The sequence below is a fragment of the Pogona vitticeps genome, chromosome 5 (assembly GCF_051106095.1).
Source record: "Pogona vitticeps strain Pit_001003342236 chromosome 5, PviZW2.1, whole genome shotgun sequence".
NCBI lineage: Eukaryota > Metazoa > Chordata > Lepidosauria > Squamata > Agamidae > Pogona > Pogona vitticeps.
Window position 1 is genome coordinate 135269415 of NC_135787.1, and position 27427 is coordinate 135296841.

At 40.4% G+C, this 27427-nt stretch overlaps 1 protein-coding gene across 7 annotated transcripts in view; it reads left to right on the forward strand.

Moving 5' to 3' along the window:
- The window catches only part of DOCK4 (dedicator of cytokinesis 4), a 312022-nt gene that overhangs the window by 172719 nt on the left and 111876 nt on the right, over positions 1-27427 (forward strand). For all 7 annotated transcript variants that reach the window (XM_020810435.3, XM_020810438.3, XM_020810440.3 and 4 more), the window contains exons 13-15: positions 6596-6721; positions 23343-23467; positions 25826-25988. In XM_020810435.3, the coding sequence (XP_020666094.1) occupies positions 6596-6721; positions 23343-23467; positions 25826-25988 (414 nt within the window). The remainder of the gene's footprint in view (positions 1-6595; positions 6722-23342; positions 23468-25825; positions 25989-27427) is intronic.

Consider the following 27427-nt stretch of genomic DNA (forward strand, 5'->3'; position numbering starts at 1 on the left):
GCTCAGTCTGCATCAGTGTGCCCTACAAGCCTTGTTTCTTTATTAGCTAGTAGTCTTAACTTAAAGACCATAGATTTTTAACCTGTGGTCTGCAGACTCATGAGAGGCCATAGTGGGTCCATGAAGGCTTGGAGAAATGTTGTGATCTTTTGCAGTTAAAACAGAAAGAAAGAATGAAAGCAAACAGGCAAGAAAAAGAAAAAAAGGAAACACTTTTCTAATCTACCACCTCCATTAAAAACAAATAAAAGTAAACATTGGTTATGAAAATAACTGTTTGATGGCAAATAAGTGTTTGATATTTCTGCACATGGTGAGAATATGCAAGTGAATGATGCTGAGTGGCTGAGAAACAGCACATGGCATTTCTTGCTGCTGTGCAGACAGTCAGAAGCTGTGGGAAGAGAGAGTCAGAGTCAGTCAGTGTGAGTGAGTGTTTGAACAGACTTTGTGATCATGTTTCTTCTTCAATTTCTTGTGTAAAGTGACCTTTTGATATTATCTCAATGAATTTCATTAATAGTGCATTTTGGTGGAGCCTCAGAACAGATTGTAGGCTGAATTTGAAACATAAAAGAACTGATGCTATTGATGAGGGTGCATCCTGTTCAAAGCAAAATTAAGCTTCTTCCAGTCATTTTAAGAAGTGTTGACATTATAGCAAGGAATATCTGTCAATGAGACCTTTAATATTAATCTTGAGTTAAGCCTTAGTGTTCTAGGGCAACAAAATATATTTAAAGAGGGACCGTGGTAAAGAAAAGGTTAAGAACTGCTGTTATAGACCATAGTCTCTTTCAAATACTTTTTACAGCTGTTGAATTACTTTTTTCAATTACTCTGTTTGGCAAACTTTTCTGCTTACTATTCCTACAGCAGTAGCTATGTCTGGTCTGGTAGTGGTAAAACTTATTTTTCAGACAACCTGTCCCATAGTCACCCAGCTTACACGATTGTTGAGATTCTAGGAGCTATACTCTACAAAGTGATTTTCAAATGTTCCAGATAAGATTCCAGCAGAGATTACCCTTGTGATTTATACATTTTCTTAGAGCTTGTTTTTTAAAAAAAAAAAAATTAAGGAAGGCCAAGTTCTCCCTGTTTGGTTGAGCAGAATTTTTCATCCCGCTCCATGATCTGAGTCCTTGTAAAATACCAACGTTCATACAACCCCCCATAACGTTTTGTCCGTTTATTATGGGGTGGGTAACTTGCAAGTCAGTTGCAATCCAGAAACACAAGCAGGATTGCAAATCGCACTCCCTGATTTCTACAGCCAAGAGTGCACCAAGTCAACTGCTATAAATTCAGCCCTCTCGCTGTTATTGGACTACAGTTCCCATGAGCTATCACCATTGGCTATAGTAGCTAGCTGTGATGGAATTGCAATGCAGCATCTTCTGGAGGCGCAGTCGCAAATCTTGTGAAATTATTGGAGTAATAAAAGTGACAACAAAGCTTCCCTGTCACTATGCAGTGTTAGCAGTCATGTCTTTGTACAGAGTCATTTGATCCAGCTTGCTGCTGAGCATGTTGAAGATAAAGTGAACTGTCCGCTTGATGTCGGATATTCAAGACTGCTAAAGTAAGAGAAGAGTAAGCATACCACAGTCTTATAAAGTGGCAGTGTTGTTTGATCTGTGTCACATTTAAACTTTGATGTGTTTCAGATTGTCTTGAATATTTTTGGTCACTAGAACACAATACACCTGCTTATTTAGCTTTAATTATGCAAATATCACAGGGGGTGATGGGTTAGGGACCTAGTGGGTGAGATGCTTTTGCTTAGCATATGAAGTTGCAACGACAATAAGCCCTTTGAATCAGGGGTGGGTTTAGTGAGTCAACTCCTACATAGATTCCATGGACCTAATGGACCTCCTCTAACTGCACTTACTATGCAAAGCAGCAGGATTTCAGCCAGGTGTTTTTTTCAAGTCATCAGTGTTGGCTGATGTGTTGTTCTTGGTTAGGAATTCACTGAATATGGTGTAGGTAATTTTTAAAGCTATATTTAGAGATATGATGATGATGCTCAGAAAGTGTGTATGTGTACTTGGTCCCATGAGACGCGGGATGCTTAATGTGAACCAGACTTTGGCTGAAACCTGATTTAGTTAAAACCTGATTGCAATATGTGCAGTCTTAGTAAATTGTAACCTTAAAATAACTTCACACCAAGATTTCTCTGCTGTACCTGGTGGCAGCGGGGGGGGGGGAGGTAGGCTAGGGAGCTTTTAAAACACAACACTTTATTTTCAAGATTTTTCTAACAGATCTATTGCTGGGCTGAAAGTTTGGTTTCTCCTTGATGCTTGCAAAAGTCCTCCTAGCTTTAGTATTCCTCATGATTGATGTCACTTTAACTGGAATAACATGCACCTCTCCCATGGCATTTTGTGTACTTACATGTAAAAGTAGCGGAGTGACTAGTAGATGGTGCTTTAAATACATATGGCCCTCTACTTTGTACATTACAATCCTCATACGAATGGTCTCATCCTTTGTAGGTTATATTTTTCAAAAAAAACCCTAAGTGCCAATTAATGATTATCTAGGATCCAAAATCAAAGATTTATGAAACGTGGAAAGAGATAGAGTTATATAGATCTGGGTCCCCTTGGGTGTGTTCAGTGGAGTCCTAAGTACCACCGTGTCATCCAGAAAATATTCTTTGGGCAAGATTGGTACTTCTGCAGAGAACATTTGATTAGGTTAAATGGAAATGTCTTCCTCTTCCTCCCAAACTGATCAGAATGTAATTTAACGGCATATAACATAAAAGCTCAGATAACCCAAAGCACTTTGCTGTATGAGGCAAAGTAGAAAATGACACCTCGTCAAAGTATATAAGATGCAAGTCTAGTTAAATGATTTGGGCAGCTGAGGCAGAACATTCCACAAGGTGTTCTTGAATATATCAGTTCAAATAAAACAACAAGAAGTTAAATATCTATCAGTTTATTGATACTGGTGTAGTGGGTAGAGTGATGGACTAGGACTTAGGAAGCCCAGGTTCAAATTCCCACTTGATCATGGAAACTCACTGTCGCTGTAAGTCAGTTCCGACTTGACAGCAAGTAACATAACAGCCATTTGCTACTCTTTATTTATCCCCAAAATCTTCTGCCTGAGGCAGCTGCCATACTCTGCCCAGTGATTGGGCTGGGTGTATTTAAATTAGGCTACCTTGTATCCTGCCTCTGATCCAACTTGGTCTTTGATCAATTGCTACAAAGGTTCAGAGACGTATCAACACCACTTAGAGGGTTGTGTTTTACAGTGACAATAATATTCTGTACAGTAGAGTGCTTGTGTTTAATTACTTCATACTCTTGTGACAAGATATTAATCTGCCATTTTAAATCCTTCATTACACTTCTGGGGCAAAGAGATTATGTACATTATGCTTTGATGTGTTTAAGCAGGAGTTGTCACTGAAAGCTGCTATCTGAAAGAAATTCAAAGGAGGAGTGATGCTGAGATCTTGTGATTCAACATAAATACACACAGCATGAAAGCATCCCTCTTTGTTCTCAGTAAATGAACAGCCAGGGCAATTGAACTTTCAGACAGGGTTTTTGTTTTGTTTTGTTTTGTTTTTTTCCTCAGCTGTTATTGCTCAATTAGTTTTAATTATAACTTGACAGCGGAAGAGAAACATTTGGTGATTCATTTTATGGTTTTGATTTTTAAGTGCTTTTAAAAAATTTTTTTAAAAGAGAGTTTTCCCTTCAGCAACAAGGGCAGACTTCTTAGTTGGGCATAGCAGAGAGGTCCTGTGAACGGGGGAAAAGGAGGAGTCAACAAAGTAAAGCAGGAATTTGTGAACTACGTAGGGCTGCCTATGTAATTTGGAAACTTCAGCTGGTTCAAAATGCAGCAGCCAGACTACTGACTGGGGCCACTTATAGGGAGCATATAATCCCCCTGCTACAACAACTGCAGTGGCTTCCAGTCGGTTTCCAAGCCCAATTCAAAGTGCTGCATATTACCTATAGAGCCCAAGTTCAGGCTCCTTGAAGGACCATATCTCCTCATATGCGCCTTCTTGGCTCTTAAGATCATGAGAGGAGGCCAGTGCAGGCATGGTTGAACACTTACTAAGCAAGGCTGAGTTGGAGGTACTGTAAATATGCCTGCTTGGCCCTGCCATGATATGAACTGCATTTTTACCAGGAGGAGATATACGGTACATATTGGTGCAGTAGGTCTCTCTGTGCGTACCTGAGGGGACTCAAATCTACATAATCTCTCTGTCCATTCATGTTTCCTTTACCACGATGAGCATTTCATCAGATATCAACATACTACGCCAGTGCTACTCAGTCTCCATTGCAGATCCATGCTTCAGACAGGCTCCAAATTTCCATCCTCATTATTCTTACTGACTGCAATGCACTATATTGTATTTCCCCTTTCATTACTTATGGTGGCTGCAGTAATCTACTGCAGCCATGTGTTTGCTATCATTATGATAACATGATTAAATTCATGCACTGGCTTATTTGTTGATTTTCTAATGCAGTGAAATACAGGTAGATTGGGATCACGTTTTATTATTTTTATAGCAATTGGTTATCTTTATAAGCAGAGAATATTCTGTTAGCTAAGCTTAGCATGAGCCATCCTAGCAGCCATACCTTAATAGCGAAACTAGAAATATAACAGACAGAAGCAAGTTGTAGTGAAAAGTCTGTTATATAGGTCACCAGGAATCTGCCTTATCCCTAAAAGTTTCTTGTTAGCCGCTTATGCTGCTGTAGGCCCTGGTTTGGTACTGATGATTGTTCCATGCAAAAACACAAACCATTTAAAAAATGAATTCAATTATTTGCACTGGACAACCAATTGAATTAGCTATTATGATGCAGCAAACATAACATTGTGGTGACCACAGTGAAAGCTATATTATAGTCTATAGGATCTAACATATTTCATGGGATCCGAAATATTTCACTTTGCATTTGTGACAGTCTTATATTTAAAACAACAGTGTTATTTAAAATAACATTGTTTTAAAGCTCCAAATAGGCAAGACCCAGACCCATCGGAAATGCAAAAAAACAAAACAGAAAGCAAGCAAAACGTGCAAGACCCATCAGAAATGCAAAAAAAGCAAAGCAAAAAGCACCCAAATCCCAAAAGACCCATCGGAAATGGGGGGACCCCAAAAGCAAGCAAACCCCCCAAGACCCATCAGAAATGGGGGGGAAATACCAAAAAACAAACCCCCTCATCACAGCACAGAAACAACCCCCGAGCCCAAAACCACGCTGCAAAACCTACCCAGAACAGTTTTTAAAAAGCAGAAAGCAGCACCTTACCTTACCAGGCAGTCCCAAGCCTCCTCCAATCGCACTCACTCTAACCGTTGGGGCAAAAGAGCTACAAAGAGCTTCATCCTTCTTTAGACATTGACTCTTAACTATCATATTCTTTAGGAGTTCTATCCCAAGTGCACCACTCCACACGAAGTTGCTCCTCCCCCATATGAGAATTTAATTCCAGTCAAACTGGAAACTTTCTCTTTTCATCTCAGAATCTCAGCTTCAAACATTATCTCTTTCTTCTTTGTTTGGTTTCATGTGTTCCACAAGTGTTCCACTTCAACACGCTGGTTTAGTGTATCAGAGTTCTAAGCTTAACTATCAGAATCGAAAGCCTTTGAGTGCTGTCAACTTTATACAGAACCTGCTCTTTCTAATTTACTTCAAGTCAAGGTGTATGACAGTAAATGGAGTTGTTATCAGGTGTTTGCAAAGGTTTGAGTACTGAAAAAAGGAAATGAATCAATTAGTGCTATGCTGGAAATTTCTCCCAAGAGCATACCTATCATTCTCATTCAGTTTGATAGAAAATTAATTTCCTTAAAAAGAATTTCAAAGGAAGTGAAAATTTCAGTGAAATTTTCACGGACAAGGTTTGGGATTATAAAATGTCTGAGAAGTTTCATTATTATGTAATCATTTCAAGCTCCAAGATTCTCACTTCCCTTAAAGCCCAGACAACTTCTCCCAAAGGTTTTTTTTGGGGGGTTGTTGTTAAGTTGAGAACTGTGGGCAACCAGGAAAGCTATAGAATAAGAAAGAGATGGGTCGCAAAAAGTGGCTGAGGGATTAGTCACCTTTCGGTTTTGTGGTTGTCTCTAAGAAATATTTTAAGAATTTCTCCTTAGGCTGTAGAAATTCTGTGATACAGTCCCCCCCTCCCCGGCAATTTCTCTGCTCATAGATAGGCTGGAAAATGTGAAAAGGTAATGTGGGCACAGCTATGGGATACATCCTTTATTTCTATGTAGCATTGATTTCTGTACATAACGTGATAATCTCTGAGTCCCTGAGATCAGTTTGTATAGCAAAATGCACTTCATAGCTATGGACTGCTTTCCTGAGAGTGGCACTGCCAACAGCAAATGTCCTGTTCATCCTCATTCTACATTCTACTATCTTTCTAAAGTAGATAGTTTTGGACCCCATGAATATAGGGATAACTTTTCCTATCCACTTGAGAAATGGCCTAGTGTTTTTGTGTAAACAGAAGATCTAATGTTCTTATCTCTGTTGTGTGTTTTCCCTCCCCCCTCCCTCTGTAGGCTTAGCTGTTTCTCTTCAGCTGCTACATGGAGACATTGAACAAATTAGGAGGGACTATGCCTCTATGTTTACCCACGGCTTATCAATAACAAGGAAACTGGGCTTTTCCAACATTATCATGCCAGGTAAGTACAAGGAGGCTGGAAGGAAAACCCTGACCTGAAGTAGATGTTAGAAGTAAGAGAGAGATGAGAAAGTAATAATTGATTGGAGTAGGGGTGTGGATTGTGGAGCCTTTTGATCTTGATCAAAACAAAAAAACAGCCACTCTTTTCTCCTCACAGTGAGAATCCTCTCCATCCCACCTCATGCCCGAAAATTCTTGAAACAAATGTTGTGGAACTTCTCAGAATAGTTGTGTTATTTTTTTTTCTGGAAGACATGGCAAAGTGTATAGGATTGTTCCAGTTTCTGGAAAGAATGGCTTCTATCTGGCAGGGGACTCATCTGGAATGAGCAGAAGAAAGTCGAAACTGTGCAGAGTTTTTGTGATTCTTGAACAGAACTACATCTTTTCTGTGCAGGAAAGGGCATTAACTTGTGCAGAATATGAGAGCTGTACAAAATAATAGGTAAAAAATAGAGGTGTATGTGTGTGTGGGATAAATAAAAGTGAAAATGAGACCAGGGTCATTTCTGCAAGAAGCTTGGAAATCTCACTGATGAAGGGTAGAGTCCTGACATGGCAAGCTATGAAAAATCATCACGAATGAGAAACATCCCTGACTTCAACCAGGAAGTGAACAGGAAGCCAGTGCAGATGGCTACATTTCTTCCTTCCCACTCCTGCTTCAGCAAAGAGCTGTGCCTTAATGTTGTCTACCAGCCAGATGTTCTCAAGTGTTTCCAAGAACAATTTTTATGAATCTTAACAAAGAAGAAAGATGTATTGTATGGCGGCTGTTAGAGAAGAACACACTGGACATAGGCAGGCAGCAGTTGAGTCCTAGGATAACGTGACTGGGAATGGAATGAAGAGAGCAGAAGAAAGTAAGTTTAGCGTAATAGGAAAAAGAAAGATTAGAGCAGCAAAATATAAAAGTGTCTTAATTTGGGAGGTGGAAATGCCTGGTCTCTGTAGAGAGATGTGTGTGGCAAGAATTCTTAGAATTTTACATCTGGAAAATATGGAGGGTAGCTGTAAATTATGTACTTCAGCCACATGAAATATTGTCAGGATGTTTGAGACTGTTACACATTTAATTTTTAATAGCTCCCCTTTGTGTTTTTAAACAGTGCATAACATACTTTTGCAAGTTGTGTTGGAAGATTTCTGCATGAGGTACAACAGCCAGGGCAGATCTATTTCAGTTAGGGTTGCCAGGTCAGCAGCATGCCAGTTCCTGGGATTTTTTTGGGGGGGGGGGGTGACACATTACCTTGCAGAGGTAATGCAGGTAAGTCTTGGGAATGGGGGATTTTTCCATGTCCTGCACTGCTGAGCTTTGTTAACAGGAAGTCTTGTAAGTTATGATGCTGGGTGTTTTTCACTATCTCCTTTGCTCCAGGGTGTGATGGGCCCTCTTCTGGCTTACAGAAAAGCCTGGAAAAAGGAATGGGACTAAGTGGAGAGCCAGTAGCTCATGTCCAAAATACTGTGCACATAACACAAAGAATTCTATATATCAGTCATAAATATTGAATTATTTCCATGTATAGCTGTGTTAACCTATTGCAGTAGAAACAATCAGGAGATATCTTAAAAACTAACAGATTTAATATGCCATAAGCTTTAATGGACTCTAGCCCACTTCTTTGGGTGCATAGAGTGTAGCCTCACTAGGCAGATCTAACCTCTCTTACCAAAAATGTTGGTTACTTTTAAAAGAAGATAATAAGGACTTAAAATATAACACACCAAGGATGCAATCCTGTACAACTTACCTAGGAGTTAGCATGAACCATTGAGTAAAAGCAATGCATACAGAATTGCACAGTGACTCTGATTCAGATATTGTAATCTTAATTTTTTAAAATACCACAACAACTCCTCCTCCTCCCCCCCTTCTTCTTCGTCTTCTTGAGTTGGTAATGTGAAATAATTTTGTCTGAGAAAACTGGAAGCAATTGTAACCCAGTGTTAAAGAGTAACAGCTTTTTCTGAACGCCACTTATCCCATTAGCTCTATCCCTTTTCTTTGCTAGCTGTGCATGATATAGTGGCTCTCTGCTGTGCATTGTCACATCTTCCTCTGACTGCTATAAATAATTTTGCTTCTTTTGGCTTCCCATTGTGAGACAAAGTGATCTGTTTCACCACTATGAAAATGTGCGTTACAGCCAGTGTGCAGCTAGCACAGCAGTAGTGGACTTTCAGCTGTTCAGGGTTGTGATGCTTTGGTTGTGATAGATTTTTCTTATATATAGATTTCAACATTGTGTTTCATCCGCTCCATAAGTGGTGGCATGCTTTTGTTCAGATAACATGCAACTTTTGTCCTGTCTTCAATGCTGTAAATGAGATTTTTATTGAACGGTCCCTTTCTTACTGTAGTATTCATGAATTTCATGTTGTTAATCGCAGCCAGACAATGCAGAAAATATAAAGCAGAAGAGTGTCTTTTTGCTCTTACTCTCTACAGTTTAGTCTATACATTGTTCTATAAATAACACACAGTTTTAAGTGGAATATGATCCTTCTGCACGGGACATGTATTTTTAATTATATCACTAGTAAATAACTCTGGTCTTAACTCCCAGACTTTCCCTGTTTATCCAGGGAAAGTAATTTGCCTAAATTTCCTTTGGAGGTTGTTAATTCATAGTCACTTAAGTTAGAAGTGACTTGACAAGACATAATCACTAAATATGCAAGTTATCTTAATTTTTTAAAAATGTGTTAAACATTTGTGGTTGGTCTTAGTTATTTCTTGCAATGCAGTGGTGATTTTCCATACTTTTTAAGAATTTTTAAAAAATCAATTTAAAATAATTAGTTGGAAAATTAAATCATCCCTTCTTTTCTTGTTACCATTTCTTTTTGATCCCATGCTTTAAAAAAAAGAGCAACAACACCATTATATGAGTTGTATTCATATTTAGTAGATTTCAGACTAGGGGTGTGGTATTCGTTTTTTTTCTCAGGCTCCCACTGGCCTACGTCATGTACAAAAGGGAAACTACCTTGGTGCTTCCTGGAAGGTGTTCATTTTTTGGAGGAGCCCTCTAATAAAACCCAATGGGCAGTGAGAATAAAACTCCCATGGAAACCTAGACCTCCCAGGAAGCACAAGGGAAATGTCCTTTTTGTACAAGAACTAGGCCGGAAGCACCTGGAATAGAGGTTTGTTCAGGTGAGTGAAGCCTAAGTGTCTGTAGGTGTGTGTCTGTGAGCAGGAACTCCCACAATCCTGCCTGGGGAATTCCTGAAGAATTCTGGGAGTTGGGATTAAAGAAGAAAGAATGGCACATCCTTATATCAAACTTCTAGACTATCTCTTGTGCTAAGTTTATACAGCAGTAGTCTTTCTTTCTTTCTTTCTTTCTTTCTTTCTTTCTTTCTTTCTTAAAGGACAGCATTTAAAGCTAACAACCTTAAATATACAAATATAAAGAAAGGATCAAACAAATAACATGCTAAAAAATGTAAGGAACGCAAAACACAGTCAAAACAGTAAGGTGCAACATTCCATTTAAAACCCCACACAAGAAGGCAGTCACTCAGGGAAAGCTTATCAGAATGGAAAGGTCTTTGCCTGCTTGTAGGAAGGACAGAAGAGAGTAGCCTTCTGTGGGAGGGAGTTCCAAAGTCTGGGAGCAGCAACAGAGAAGGCCCTCCCTCATGTACCCACCAAACACACCTGTGAAGGTGGCAGGACTGAGGGAAAGGCCTCTTTTGATGACCTTAACGCTTAAGCAGGCTCCCAAAAGGAGATGCAGTCCTTGAGATATCTTGGGCCCCAGCCATTTAGGTACTTGGAATTCAGCCCGGAAATGGATCAACATTTGATCCATTATAAGGAGCTATTGTAACAGGGGAGTTATGTGATTCCTGTGTTAGCAATTTGGTTCTGGTATTTTGGACCAATTAAAGTTTCCTGACACTTTCCATAGGTAGCCCCATGTAGGTGCAATACAGACATACAGTTGGTATGTAACTAAGATATGTCTGTCACCATGGCTAAATCAAGCCTCTCCAGGAACAAATGCAGCTGGCACGCTAGTTTTATCTGTGCAAAGACGCAAAGACACACCTGGCCACCACCAAAACCTGGGCATCCAGACTCAGAGACAAAATCAGGAGCAACTCCCACGCTGCTCACATGTCTTTTCAGAGGAAGTGTGACCCCATGCAGCACCAAGCTTCAACCCTATTCCTTGACCTGGGTTTCAAGTGACCAGAAGCAGCTCTATCTTGTCTGGATTAAGTTTCAGTTTATTCACCCTCATCCAGCCCATTAAGTATATTAAACACTGATCTAGAGACAGAACAGTTTCCTCAGAATTGCAGGCTTCTCTGTTGCAGTTTTGTAGATGATGCTGAAAGCCTAGCAGAAGCTTCACAGCCTTAATCCATAGTGGAGACAACCAAAACATATTTATCTGTGCTCAATACTTAACAACAGATTTCTATGACTACTTTGTAAATTATTGAGCTGATACTGCTTCATCTTGATCTACTTGTTATGATATCAGGTCATTCACTTGTAAATCAGCTCTGCCATTCTAAAAAATGTTGGATCTATTTTCATGCTATTTCTTAGACAAAGTCCAGCATTTTTTCCCTAGAAGATGTCAGTGTTTGTCCTGCATCATACCACATAATTTTTGTGTTACAATTGTTCCTTTGGGGAGTTTAGTCATTAAAAGTAACTAGAATAAAGACATGATTGGTAATACATTAGTGGAATCAACACTAATGTACATTTATAAAATATTACCCCTGGGTATTAGGCAAAATTAATAGTTTGCCCCAAAGAGTCACAGTATCTAATGAAAACTTTGAAGAATATAATAAATTCTAATGCAAGAATGTAGAACTTAAATGGAGAAAAAGCTCACAGGACTCCTTAGGGTCCTGTTGCTTTCTTCTCCATTTTGATGTTCATGGAAGAAGTATATCAAGACATTACGCAGCCAGTGTTTTCTTGCTCTGTGTTGTTAAAGGCATCTGAGCTACAGATTTGGGATAAGTTGCTGTGCACAGGGACAGTGGGCTGCAGGGTAGACACACACATAAAAAAGAGGGACATTCATATAAAAAATAAAAACCAACACCGCTTTGCCAAAAAAACAAAAAACAAAATGCAAAATAAGCTTTAAAGGACACGTAATTACAATATATCTTAACAAATTGACAGGGTGACTCATCTGCCTGCAGAGTCTGCTGTCCAGGGTAGTTACTGTAGATGGGTAACTTCAACGTCCCCAATCTCCTTCTTTTAAAGTTCAAATTAAACTTGGGTTGGGCAACTTTCAAATAGAGGACTTTCAGAGGGAAGATTTTCTTCTGGCATCTGTTTAAATGGAGGACAGTCTTACTTAACAAATGACATGCAGCCACCCTGGTGGGTTGGGTGGGAATATGACAACCATGTGCAGAGACATCTCATTCCCTATATAGAATAATAGAATAAATTGAGTTGGAAGGGGCCTATAAAGCCATTGAGTCCAACCCACTGGTAAGTGTAGATCTGATAGGTAGCTGTCCAATTTTCTCTTGAATGCTGCCAGTTTTGGAGCTCTCATCACCTCCTGAGATAATAGGTTCCATTACTGCTCTAACAGTCAAGAATTTTTTCCTGATATTTAGCCTAAATCTGGCGTCCTGTAGCTTGAGCTACATCTGCCCTGCACCCTGGAATGATCAAGAAGAAGATCCTGTGCTGCCTCTGTATGATTAGCTTTTGAGTATTTGAAAAGTGCTATCATATCTCCTCTCATCTTCTTTTCTCAAGTCTAAATATGCCCAGTTCCTTCAGTCTTTTCTCCTAGGGCTTGATTTCCAGTGCCCTGATCATCCTTGTTGCTCTCCTCTGAACTTGCTCTAGTTTGTTGGCATCCTTCTTAAAGTGTAGTCTCCAGAACCAGATACAGCAGTGGTTCTTAACCTTTGTTACTCAGGTGTTTTTGAACTACAACTCCCAGAAACCCCAGCCAGCAGAGCTGATGGTGAAGGCTTCTGGGAGTTGCAGTCCAAAAACACCTGAGTAACAAAGGTTAAGAACCACTGAGATACAGTACTCAATATGAGGCCTAACCAGTACCAAATAGGTTGGAACTGTACTTCTTTTAATGCATCCTAAAATAGCATTTGTCTTTTTTGCAACCACATCACACTGTTGGCTCATATTCAGCTTCAGTCATTTCCATTTCTTTGTAGACCAATCCCAAATCTTAATTGTCTAAGCCATAACATGATACATACAGGAGAACAGTTCTCTCCTTTAAAACATTAGCAAATATGTTGCATTTTTATTTATGGACTGGCATAATTAATTATGATTCAGATGCTGGATGTGAGCGCCATCTATGGCGAAGCATTACCACCAGGAAACATGCTTCTCAAGGAATTAGGTCCTGTACAATTTCTGCCTCCCTGTTACATTGTTATATTCTCTTGTTCTACCAGGCCTTTCAAATAGACAAAAAAGAAAGTATTTTCCTAGATTTCTCTCACTGGATTGCAGGTATTCCTTTTTAAAAAGACTTATTAATTTTGTTATCATTTCAGTATTTTAGATTCCACCTTTGAACAAACTTAACATTCCCAGGACAGTGAAGTCTATATATGTGTTGCATTTGATAATATAAAGAAAATCAAATTGAGCACACAAGCACCCTTTGCTTTTAGCTGTTATTCCCCCCCCCCCTTTTAAATGTTCTCCACGTTTCCACAAAGAGAAACATGCATTAACTGTTTGTGGGAGGAAAGGGTATTCCAATGCTTTAAAGTGCAAAAGTTTAATAGAAGATGTCTGCTGCCCCAGAAAGGAAAGTCCCTGGAGCCAAACTATCAGGAGAGGTCTCTCTCTCTCTCTCTCTCTCTCTCTCTCTCTCTCTCTCTCTCTCTCTCTCTCTCTCACACACACACACACACACACACACACACACACGCACACACACACACACACACACACAGAACATGCCCATTGGGGCTGTGGAGTCTAATCCTACTCCCCTTGCACAACCCTGTACTGATGAATGTGACTTGTTTTATTCCTCAATTGCTTTAATTTAGAATGGATGAATATGACCTTGTATACACTTTTGTACACTTGTGCACAATTGATCTGACACAATGTCTAACTCAGTATGAGAGCTTCAGCTGTCTCACTATGTTCAAGAATGGGAAGCAAAAAAAAAGAGGAATCATACGCAAGAGAGTAAAATATTTTCTGTTGGCCTTTTCACAGTTGTAATAATGAATTTTGAACAAATAATCTAATGACACTGTAATTTTACAAAATCGAATGATGCTATAATTTTACAAACTATTACCTTTGTTTCATTTTAAAAATGAAAAGCATTGAATGGGTGTTTGTATTCTTCTTTGCTGCTCTGTTTCTGTATGCTTTGCTTCTGAGAGAGGATACCTCTCTCAGAAGCACAGAGCCATTTTACATATATTTCTGTTACCTGCAATGAATTGCTTGCAACCTGACTGGGAAAAAAATATTGCCTGACTCTCGTGCTGGTGGTGAGGAATCCTATGGCAAATTAAAATTCCTCAACTGTCTCTTTATGCTGAAATAGCTTAAATTAGTGAGAATGCAGAAATCAACTAATATTCTTCACATTGCTACTCCATGCAAGGAAAGATCCTGCCCCCATCCTCATTTCAGCTTTTGTTTTAGCCATGTGAAATCTGCAGGGTATGACAACTTAGTGAAGGTAATAGGGGGCAAGAATTGGTCACACCGGTTCTAGAAACAAGATATGGCCCCACATAATTCTTGCACCTTCTTTCACTGTGTTGGGGTTCTGAACTGTCCCTCTTAAAAACTGTGCTGCATACGGTACATCCTGAATTATTCAGGGTCATTTTTGGCCATAGTTGTTGTTGTTTAGTCATTTAGTTGTGTCCAACTCTTAGTGACCCCATGGACCAGAGCATGCCAGGCCCTCCTGTCTTCCACTGCCTCCCGGAGTTGTGTCAAATTCATGTTGGTTGCTTCGATGACACTGTCCAACCATCTCATCCTCTGTCATCCCCTTCTCCTCCTGCCTTCACATTTTCCTAACATCAGGGTCTTTTCCAAAGTATTGGAGCCTCAGCTTCAGGATCTGTCCTTCCAGTGAGCACTTAGGCTTGATTTCCTTTAGAATGGATAAGTTTGTTCTCCTTGCAGTCCAGGGGAGCCTCCTCTAGCACCACAATTCAAAAGCATCAGTTCTTCGGCGGTCAGCTTTCTTTATGGTCTAGGTCTCACTTCCATACATCACTACAGGAAAAACCATAGCTTTGACTATGCGGACTTTTGTTGGCAAGGTGATGTCTCTGCTTTTCAAGATGCTATCTAGGTTTGTCAGCGCTTTCCTCCCAAGAAGCAGGCGTCTTTTAATTTGGGGGCTGCTGTCTCCATCTGCAGTGATCATGGAGCCCAAGAAAGTGAAATCTGTTACTGCCTCCATCTCTTCCCCTTCTATTTGGCCATAGGGGGCCTTATAAATAAACCCAGTCTTTTCAGCTGGGCTTGGGAACAGTATTGCAAATATGCTAGGACCAATGCGGTATATTTATGCTAACCCATGCCTGGCAACAAATAGGCCAGAATTTTGATGAGCACAACATTCTGGATCTTTGGCAAACAAAGTTCAGAAAAATTACTTTTTAAAATATAACTCGTGGAATTCCAGAGTCAGCATGCCCGGTCACTTTGCTGGCTGGGGAACTAACATTTGCACTAGCAAGCACTGTTCCCCTTTTAAGGTCCAGGAAAACAAAGTCGAGTTCACAGGAGAAGGAAAAAGATACAGCTCTCTGTCTCCTTTCAGGATATCAGTCTATATCAGAGCTCCTGCTCCACCTGCTTTCTTCTAAAAATCTATTCAAAGAATTGCTAATTGCCTAGATGGTGTCTTGTCCAAATAAACTGTAAAATTAGCTTTCTCTGTCAGTTTGCTGGGTCCATCAAAAACAGACAAGTGCTTTCTCCTGTGACATATGCATAAAACAGGGAAATCTCTGTTCGCAACCCATTCCATGCCTGGCTGATTTCTCATAGATATTACAGCAAATATCCACCAGCCTTCAGAGTCATTATGCAACTAGTCAGGATATATAGGCCCTGAGAAAGAAAGCCTCTTTTGGTGAAACAACCCAACACGCTAAAATTCTTTAAGGCAGTAACTTTTTTGCTGATAGCAAAGTCTATACAATTGAATTTGATACCTCCTGCCTCTCCCTCCTTATGAGAAAACTTTGTCACAAAGGTTTTCTGATTGTGTTAGCAACTGATAGTAAGCTTAAAGTAATATAGATAAATAAATAAGTCCTGAAATATAGCCATCCATAAAATTGTTATGGGCTATGGGGAATGTGCCCTGTACTTCAAATCCTATTTTAATTTTCTTTAATTCTCATGGATGCCAAAAAGATAAAACTCTCTTAAATGAAACTAGTACACAAACAGGCTTCTGGTCACACTTGGCTCAGTAAGTTCAATAAACACATAATTGCTTTTATTCTCACCATTCCTCTCCTCACAGCTCTTTGCTTCCTCCACTGACACTGATGTATCTGCTGTGGTGGGAGTTACGGCAATGAAGCCATGAGGCGGGATGACAGGGAGAATAGGATAGGGGAACTTGATTCTTGTTGCCAGTCTGACTTGATATGAAGACAGATGAATGAAGGTGGGGTTGATATCAGAAGTCTCCATCCACGTGAGCAGCAGAAGCAGAGGTTTTTGTTTTGTTTTCTAGAGGGGTGTGGGGTGACCATGGTGGTCTGTTGCAACAAAAATGACAAAGAGTCTTGTGGCGCTGTGTGACTGCCACATTTTATTTAGGAGACACTTCCTTAAGCTGCAGGCTCTGATGAAGGAAGTTTTAGTCCACAAAAGCTTGTGCCAAATAAAACTTGTTGATCCTTGAAGTACCGCAAGGCCCGTTCTTACTTAGAATCAGTTGTGTTTCTGTTCTACTCTAAATGCAGCCATTCTCAACAAGGGCTGTATGGCCCCCTGAGGGGCAGCAGCACATTTGAAATGGGGCACAGAGTGGAAACGATTCTTCACACACCACCCTGGCACATTTGAAGGGGGGCACAAACTGAAAAAAAATCTATTTTGTTTCTGTATTTGTCATTTTGTGTTGGATCCTTGTTTGACAGTGGGCCCTAGAACCTGAGAACCTAAAAGGGTTGTGGCCAAAAGAAAAGATTGAGAACGGCTGTTCTAAAGAACTGACATGGCAAAGAGCCATAAAAATCAATACATCATTACTTCATGAAAGTCTGTGCAGTGCGTGATGTAGTCTTGATCTGCCTCAAATGTAACAATTGTGGTTTTGAAATAATTTTTTTCAAGCCTTATTTAGGAAGATTTTTCTCAGAGGGAAATTGTTACAGTTGCCAGGATGTTTAGCTAGTTTTATATTATACGCATCTTAGGAATTCACTTTTCGGGGCATGTTGATCTGTTCCCAGCAAGAAAGCCATGAACATAATTCTAGTAAAAAAAGAGAGAAATAATTGGATAGTTGACAGAAAGTGTTCCAATTATCTAGGATTCCCTTCTCTCCACATTAAGTGAGACAAATTTCTTAGCAAGAAACTATTTCTACATAGAAAAGAGGTATGCAGATCACTTTTGGGCCATTAGGTGCTGATTGCCTCTGTGTACATATTATAGTCATGAGCTGGTAGACAAAATTAGCCTCAGGAATGCCATTCCTGTGAGAAATTGTCCCATTGGAGGCAACACTCTTGAGTCATATTGGATTTTTCTTCATTAATCTTACAAATGAAGGGCCATTTCAACATGACTTATGAATATAGGCAGGATCCAGCATTAGACTGCTGCTGCTGCAAAAGTGAAATCTAGCAGAAGCAGGAGAAAGTGGTCTTCTCCTCTCACAGCTATCTCCTGCTGTGTTTCTGGGATGTCTTTGAGAGCTGGAATAGGATGGGAATAAGTGAGTTTTATCATCCTGGGATTGTGCCACCTGCACCATGTTGGATTTAGACCATAGCCTTCAGCTTTTGAAGATTTTTTGACAATGGCCAGTACCCAGGGTTTTTCTTAAATTTGTGTTCATATTGTTCCATAGTGGTTCCACCAGAATTGAGGGCCTCTCCTATCTTCTTCCCCTCCTAAATTCTAAAACTTTGCCCTGGCAGGCTAGAAAATCTTCTATAGCAGGTTTCTGCTGTGCACTGTGGGCTGTAGCACAGGGGTGCTTACCCCTGTGTTTTGTAATGTGATTTTGACTAGAGATGGGCATGAATCAGCAAAATGGCAGCTCATTGTGGCTCATGGGTTCATTGAAGTCCATGAAACATGAACTTCTTGAACTTCTGGAAGAAGCAAACCACAAATTGGTTCGTTTTGTTTGAGAAGTTCAGGAGCCCTAAAATGGCCCCCAGCCACATAGAGACACCAAAAGAGAAGCTTCCCCTGGCTCTCCTCTGTACCCCTTCCACATCTGATGAATTTTGGATTTTGGATGTTTGAGTTATATACCCTCAAAGCAGGTCCCCCCCCCCATGAAAGTGTCATTTAGCAGCTGGTTTGTGAGAAATTCCAGCAGTGGTTAATACCAGGGAACCTGACACAGGGTGTTGCTCATCAGGAGGTGGACTGGGGAGGGACAACACTCTTCCCCAAACCCTATGGACAATGCCACGCTGGAGGTCTGAGTTGAAGTACAGATGTTGTTGTGTGGTCGGTGGAGCATGGGGAAGAGACAGGCTGCCTGACAAGGAAGGCAACATGCCACGAGAGATCTGATCTAGTCTGGTTCCAAGGCAGAAGAGTTCCTTTGATAAACAGAAGTAGCTTTGAGGTGAAAATGGCTCCTGTGAATTGCTCTTATAAGTGAGAACAAGCAGCTCCCTTAGAGCCCTTTGAGCTCTACATTTGGCTGTCTGGATTGCCAATCCAGTAGCCTCTAGGTCCCTCCCCAAGTTGCCTAGTGCTTTTGATTGATAGGGGCAAGCTGTCAGATGCAAGAAGCAGAGAAGCAAATGGGCAGATGAATCAAAAATTGCTTTAAAAGTTTGTTGGTTCAGTTTGTTTTGGTTCGTTGCTTTTGATGAACCTGAACCAACCCAAACTAATGAAACCAGTGATTTTTGATGAATATCCTGGTTGGCATTTTGGTCAGTGCCTGTAACGTTCAGCCCTGCCCTCACCTGTCCGTCACAGCTGGGTAGTGGAACAGCAGCCAATGAGGGGACGGAAGGTGGTGCCAAAGGGGGAGGAGCTGGGATATAAAGGGGTGTGTATGGAGTTTGGGAGATTGATAGAGAGTTAGAGTGAGATCTGGAGAGATCTTGTGTGAGAGTGAAAGAGGCCTGCGTGCCTGAGGTGTCAGTGAGGGAAAGTCTATGAGTTTAATTAAATAAGAAAGTGATTACAATGCGATTATCTTCCAGTGATTTACTTATTTTATTTTGTAATCAATAAACCAGTTTTATTTTTGAAAGAAACCCTTGTCCTTTTCATTTAAAGGAAAGGTTGGTGGCAACAAGAGTGTGTGGTAGCGTGGTGACCATTCTGTGAGGCCTGAGTAGGCAGAGACAAAGGAGTGGCCAGCCACGTTACAATGCCCATCTCTAATCATGACCCTTCCTTCACTGGTGGGCAGAAATACTGTCATCAGGAAAAATACATCACTAATCCATGATTGCTGGTTGAGTGTGCAAATGATCACATACAGCGACTTCTTTACAAGGCTCTTCTTTCAGCCAAACACAGAGCTCTCTGTGAATGTGTTATATGTTTCAGTCCATGGCTTACTTTTCAGAAGCCTCAATTCAGTCATCTTTTGTACCTGCTGTCACAAGGTATCCTTAATGGAACCACCTCTTTTATCAGTCCACAACAGAAATCAACAACTTGTTATCCTCGAATCGAGAGTTTTACTTTACACTGCAATAATTTAACCTTTTGCATCTGTGGAATTCATATGGCATTTAGGATCAACTGGCTATGACAGATTGACTGAAGTAATGGCTTATGAAGTAATTTCCAGCTTGCAAGAACCTTGCTGGACTTTTGCCTTTAAATGTTACATTACCACTCATTTCAATGTTACATGTAACATTAATTAAAGTAGTTCTAATAGTGGAATAATGATATTTTCTCAAACTCCAAATTAAAAAAACAGTTTCTAATATACATACTGGACTTGTTCTGCATTCTGTTGTATTAATATTTTTGAAGCACAATATAGGAAATGGCTGCTAGAGGAAACAAGAGAGCATTTATCTGTATTTTGCTGGCCTGTCAGTACCATCAGCTCTGTTGGATGGGTTCTGCCTGCACAATACTAGGAATTATATAGTGGCAGACTGCCACCGATGAAAGACTTTCATTTCCAATTTTGGTATGCACGTAACCATCTCATTAGCTGCACGTTATTTGCAAACTTAAATTGGAGGAGAAAGTCTTTGATCAGCAGCTGTTTTGTCACCACCGAACACCCATTGCACAGGTGGAGCTACACAACAAAATTTTGGCCAATAAGGCAACACAATTAATTGCTTGCAGCCTGGCTGTTGACAAGTGATAAACAATGAATGTCACAAGGTATTTTTAAAATATAACATGTTACATTCTAAGCCCTGGACTCTTTCTCCATCTCCTGTACCTTTTAACACACACAAATCATTGTTGTTCAGTCATTTCCAACTCTTCATGACCCCATGGACCACAGCACGCCAGGCCCTCCTATCTTCCACTGCCTCCCGGAGTTGTGTCAAATTCATTCTGGTAGCTTTGATGACACTGTCCAACCATCTCATCCTCTGTCGTCCCCTTCTCCTCTTGCCTTCACACTTTCCTAACATCAAGGTCTTTTCCAAGGAGTCTTCTCTTCTCATGAGATGGCCAAAGTATTGGAGCCTCAGCTTCAGGATCTGTCCTTCCAGTGAGCACTCAGGCTTGATTTCCTTTAGAATTGATAGGTTTGTTCTCCTTGCAGTCCAGGGGACTCTCAAGAGCTTCCTCCAGCACCACAATTCAAAAGCATCAATTCTTCGGTGGTCTGCTTTCTTTATGGCCCAGCTCTCACTTCCATACATCACGACAGGGAAAACCATAGCTTTGACTATGCGGACTTTTGTTGGCAAGGTGATGTCTCTGCTTTTTAAGATGCTGTCAAGGTTTGTCATTGCTTTCCTCCCAAGAAGCAGATGTCTTTTAATTTGGGGGCTGCTGTCTCCATCTGCAGTGATCATGGAGCCCAAGAAAGTAAAATCTGTCACTGCCTCCATGTCTTCCCCTTCTATTTCCCAGGAGGTGATGGGACCCATGATTTTAGTTTTTTTGATGTTCAGCTTCAGACCATTTTTTGCACTCTCCTCTTTCACCCTCATTACAAGGTTCCTTAATTCCTCCTCATTTTCTGCCATCAGAGTGGTATCATCTGCATATTGGACGTTGTTGATATTTCTTCCGGCAATCTTAATTCTGGCTTGGGATTCCTCCAGTCCGGCCTTTCACATGATGTATTCTGCCTGAAAGTACAGCCTTGTCGTACTCCTTTCCCAATTTTGAACCAATCAGTTATTCCATATCCAGTTCTTCCTGTCCCATGTCCCCCCCACACAAATACACACACTAGATTTCTTGCTTCTACTCTCACTGGAAAAAGAACCACAATTCAGTTCTCTCAAACTCTCTTCTAGACACTAGAGGAAGATTGCTTTGTCATTTGCTTCTACCACTTCTCCTTCCTCCTTCTCAGCAAGCAGAAGACGTTCCTGCTGTGGATGTCTTTTCTCCCCAATCTCTTCTTAATGGGAGATCAAATTACTTTCCAGACTTCTTTCTCAACAAGGAATTTACTGGATTCATGACAAGTATCTAAAGCAGTGGACCAGACTGCTTTCATTGCTTTTAAATGGAAATATTACAGTTATACTCTTGGAAGGAATTTTAAGCATCATATGTTTTTAGGCATCTTTCTCTTGGTTATAACTTGAGCAAGAATAAATAATGTGCTAGCAGATCACAACATATTCAGAGTAAGTGAGAAAGAAAGATAGACTCTTATGCCAAGTAATTGCTAATTACTGCAGTAATTACTAATTCTCTCTAGCTCCTTCATGACTGCAGCCATGACCTAAGGTCCTGGGAGACATAGTTTCCATGTGTTCTCCTTCTCTTGGATGCCAAATAAAGAGCAGTTGCTTTCTGGTGTGATGCCTTATTAAAGGCCCATTAGTGCTTCTGACTGGCTAATTCCCTTTGGTATTAGTATTGCCACTGCTAATGAGCCCATTTATAGTATTTTAGTGGCAACTCTTTTCCTAACAAGTATGAGTTGCAAGGTAATGGTAAGGCTTAAAGCTGTTAGCTACAATTATACATATTTATATGTGTATGGTATATAGACTAAACAAATATTTCTTCAGCAATTTTAGCTAGTCAGCTGATACTGTTATTCTGCTAGGCCAGGGGATTGCTGTGTCAGGTTTAATGCTGATTTGACATAATTAAATAGCCTGGCATCAGGCTACGAAACAATGAATGAAGACACAGAAAATAGAGAGCAGAACCAAAATTTGTACCCACATCTCTAGAAAATCTGTCATACACCCCTACCAGGGAGGATGACGGGACCAGCAATATACCCCACATGGAAGAAGGGTGCTATCAAACACATGATGATAGCTGCAGTGTTATGAATTGCTCCATCTTGTCCAGTCCCTGTCATGCAAAAATCTTGTCAGTGAGAGTCCTTAGCATTTTTTTCTCAATGTCTTAATTCTTATTTCTCCTCCTCCCCCCCCATACCCAATGGAGTCCTTTTTCTGCCTCAAGAATATTCCTGCAAAAACATTATTTTGATCTGTCAGAACAAGATTGTTATGGTCCATAAACACAAGACATTTAGAAAGAACTATCTACTATCTCATGGGCATACTGAAGAGCTAGTTACTGTATACTTATATTCGATGTAATGGTTTGCAGAGGTCATGTAATTATGATTCTCCTGATGCTGATGACATTCACATGTCATAATGTACAATGGATTTTATTTGGTTATTTCTGAATAGCTCCATTTAATCCTACTCTGGTGAGAAAAAATAGAAACAGAGTGATTGCTGAGTATGGAATATCAAGTCCACCATCCCATTGTTGTTCTTGTAATTTGGTTGAAATCCTCTCATGTAAGTTTTTCTAAAAGTGTGATGATGTCACTGGCAATGGGAAATTTTTCAGGCTTAAAGACTTCCTCCTCTCTTCAGACTTCTCTATCATGTTAATTATCTCATCATGTGGAAGCCTTGGGAGAGAAGGAGGAAGTCTTTCATTATTGAAAATTGCTGCCTCCAGGTGACATTACTAGCAGGGGGAGATTTTGGTAGTTGAAGACTTCCTCCACCCATCCCATGGCTCCCAGGGAATGGAACTAACTGATTACTTATGAGGTGGACAAGTCACGGGAGAAAAGAGGGAAGTCTTTTACTTACCAGTTACTGCTGTTGACTTAATCACCTTTCTGCAGGTGTAACTTAATGATATAAAACTTGGCCTTTACATTTTACAGAGAATACTAAGAAGAAGAAAGAGCCTATATATTGTTTTTGTTTAGATTAACATTCAGTTGTGGGATTTCTCTCTTCTGTAGGTGAAATGAGAAATGACTTGTATATCACAATAGAAAGAGGAGAGTTTGAAAAAGGAGGAAAAAGTGTGGCCAGGAATGTTGAAGTAACAATGTTCATTGTGGACTCAGGTGGTCAAATTTTAAAGGTATTGTCCCTCTATTATTTTTGCTCAACCTTCCCTATTGCATATTTTATTCCAAATTGACATTTTCTTTAGTGAGAGACAACCCAGAGATATTTCACAAAGAGAAATTGTACACTAGCTATTTGTGAGGTAAATGTGTTAATAATCTGAAATATGCCTCCAACCTCTGCTTATGCCTGTGCAGCTTGTGCAGCCAAAGTGAACACAGACTTCAGGTGTATATCTTGTTCAGCCCCTGTTTTTTACATGCCAAAACAAACAGAAAATGTGAGCTCTTACTGTCACCTTGCTGGAGTGCTAAACATGTCTGGTGAGCAGTGTGCTGCTTTGATAACAAATTGTATAGAAAATCTGACTCAGAATAGTACAAGGATTATACTTCAGATTCAATGGTGATGTCATTTGGCACAATTTGAAGTTATAATTTCTAGGTTTCAGTTATGTGTTGTACTGTGTCTCTGTAAATGCATCTTGGCAATCTGAGTCAGAACCTTACCACAATTTCCAAAGATAAATTGTCTTTACCCAGCCTGTTAAATGTGTTGCTGAAAGGGCTCCACCTGGGTTTCCTGTCTGCAGGCAGCCTGATTGAAATGCATGCAGCTGGCCTGATATGGAAATTGTAAACCTTAAGGGGTAGATCACGAGAGAAGGCATATTTACGTGACCTAAATCCTTGGAACACTCTTTCACACTGACACAGAGATTAAGTCAATTAAATAAATGGCTGAGACTCCAAAGGAATGCTCACTATTAGAGATGGGAGTATTCGTATACGAATATTCACACACAGGTGGCGATAACAAGGGTCCAGCCCCATGGGACTGGATGGTCCACTCGCTGATCCGCTGCTGTCGCTGCAATTCTTCCAATGGCTTTGCAGATTGTGATCTGCAAGCCACTCTTCGACCTTGCAGCGAGGCTTGTCCTCCCACCTCCTGCCAGGAGTGTCTAGCCGATCACGATCTGCAAATCCATTGGAAGAATTGCAGCATCCACAGCAGTGGCGGATTGGTGAGTGGACCGTCTGGCCCCATGGGGCTGAACCCTCGTTATCACCACCTGTGCGGGGATATTCGTATACAAATATGAATACCTCCATCTCTACTCACTATACTAGTGTAGAATAAAGACTGGCTGTTGGGCCGCAAGTTGATCTGAAGTGGTAAAAAATGCACAATTGAAGTGGGGTCATAGGTTGTTTGTTTTTTATGTGACAGGGTGAAAAAATGTCAGAGAAATGAAAGGTAATTGGAACCGAAGCCCCTAGCAATACCTGAATTTTAGCACTTGCTCCTCCATCCAAGAAACTCTTACTGAGAAGTCAGTATGTTAGCAGTAGGGTGGTGAATCAAAAGATCTCCCTCAACCATGAGAAAGGATTTGGTTCATGTTTGTTCACAAGCTGAGTACCAACTGTTCTTACTATGTTTTTTATGCTGGGTACAGATTACATACTCTAGTCACTGCTTTGCTTCATCACTGATGGACAGAACATGGGGCTGGCAAAGGTCCATAAAACAAGGCCTTTGATCCAGCAGAAGCTGTCTCTGAAAGGAACGGGCGTCACTTTTGTGGTGGATCCAGCAGATGGAGATAGAGACAGGGGAAGAGATGAGGTTTTTGTATTTAGCTTATTTTATTTTTGGATACACTGTTTCCTTTGCAGCGTTCTCTGCTACCTCCCATACAAATACCTCCCATACATCAAATGATACCGCTGCCCTGTGAAAAGTGCAATGAAAAGGGAAAATCAGATGCGATTACTTCCTTTTTGTTTTGGGGAGCTGAAGGTGCCCCATTCCAGATGAACAAACTCTGCTTTCAGATCTTTGGATGCAATCCAAGGATTTGCCCCCATTATTGATCAGTGACATCGGAGGCAATGTAGGATATGCTGGTTTTAGAGCAGCATGCATGAAATGTACATAAACACACAAATTGTGCTTGGTTTGGACCCTCTCATGCATGAGAAGAGCCAATGAGAGTTTGATATTTCCATAGATCCTTTTTTCGCTTTTTCTAGGAAATTTGCTATCGGTGGTTGTTGTGGGTTTTTCGGGCTTCTTGGCCATGTTCTGAACGTGGTTTCTCCTAACGTTTTGCCAGTCTCTGTGGCCGGCATCTTCAGAGGACAGCAAACTGTGCTCTTGTGCTCAAGAGCACAATTTGCTGTCCTGTGAAGATGCCGGCCACAGAGACTGGTGAAACGTTATGAGAAACCACCTTCAGAACACGGCCAAGAAGCCCGAGAAACCCACAACAACCATTAGATCCCGGCCGTGAAAGCCTTCGCGAATACAAATTTGCTATCCCTTTTCACTCGATTGCTTTTGCTCTCTTCATTTTCTTTATTAGGATTTTATCTCCTTCGGCTCAGGAGAGCCTCCAGCCAGTGAATACCACTCCTTTGTACTGTATCACAACAACAGTCCCAGGTGGGCGGAGCTGCTGAAACTTCCTATTCCTGTGGATAAATTCAGGGGAGCACACCTTCGCTTTGAATTCCGACATTGTTCCAGTAAGACCTATTAATAAGTGGCAGTGCTTTGGAGTTGCATTAGGCTGTCTTAGAGAGCTTTTCAAAGGCATTTTGTGCCTCATGGCTTATAAAAGAGTTGCTGATATTGTAAGTCTGTGAGGGATGGGGAGGATCTCCGTCAGGCATCACAGTGCAAACACTAGCTACCCACTGATACTAACAACTTAGCCTTAACAATGCTTTGCATAAAAAGATATATATTATTTCAAGACTGTGTGTTGTGTTGAAGTCTTTCAATGCTAAATCCCAGGACACAAGTGATACTCATTTTATTTATAGATTTTAAAAAAAACTCCATTAGGACAAGACACAAATAACAACTCTATCAACAGAGAATAATGTTAGACATACTATAAGTTAAAAGCAAGCTGGGGATCCTTCAGCCCTCCAGATGTTTTGCATTCCTATTGCTGCAATCCATTCCAGTTGGGCCATGCTGGCTAGGACTTCTGGAGGTTGAAATCCAAATTATTTGGAAGGGCAAATGTTCCCCATCCCTGTGCTAAAACCCTGCTGCTTACACGGGCTAGCTACCAGGGAGAATAGTATGAAAGTTATGGGGAGACCAAGCATGTTGGCCAGTGAGTCTGAACTGTGGAATGATCACTTTTATGTTGTGTAATAGGAACAAGTAACAGAAAGAGCAGGAGGAGAGGGGTATTGCCTAGAACCTCTTTTTGTTTTATCTTCAAAGCAGAATAAGATGATATTAAAGGGGTGCAGTGGTTTAACTTCAGTAGTATAGTCAAGCCCCTGCTCTTGACCTGAGTTTGATCCTGATGGGTTCAGATAGCTGGCTCAAGGTTGATTCAGACTTCCACTCTTGCAAGATTGGTAAAATACTCACCTAGCTCACTGGGAAGGGGGGGCACAAAGCACTGCCTTTATAATTATGTTATAAACCACCCAAACAGTGCTCTGGCCTTATGGTGCAGTATATAAATCGAAGCAACATTAAAAGTTACAGTTCCCCATATCTTTGGGTAATTAGATGTCTTTCTCTTCCTTTCCTTAGATTTCTTGTTCTTTTCTATGGAAAAAATAGACCATAAAAAGGCCACTGATTTTTAAAAATCTCTTCTGTTATACATGACTGTTGTAGCAAGAATTTGTCTAGAAATGCTCATACTAATTAGCAAGTATAACTTCATGATCCAAGTTCTGAATGTGTTGCCATTCGTACTCTGGTTAGGATATATAGTCATGTGAAAAACAAAGTACACCCTCTTTTAATTCTATGGTTTTATTCATCAGGACATAATAAAAATCATCTGGTCCTTAGCAGGTCTGAAAATTAGGTAAATACAATCTCAGGTGACAGTTTTCCTTATCCCAAATGGGACCAGAAAGAATGATAGTAATATTTTTCATACTTCAACAATTGTTTGAAAAAAGCCCTGTGGTCCTTGCGTAAAATA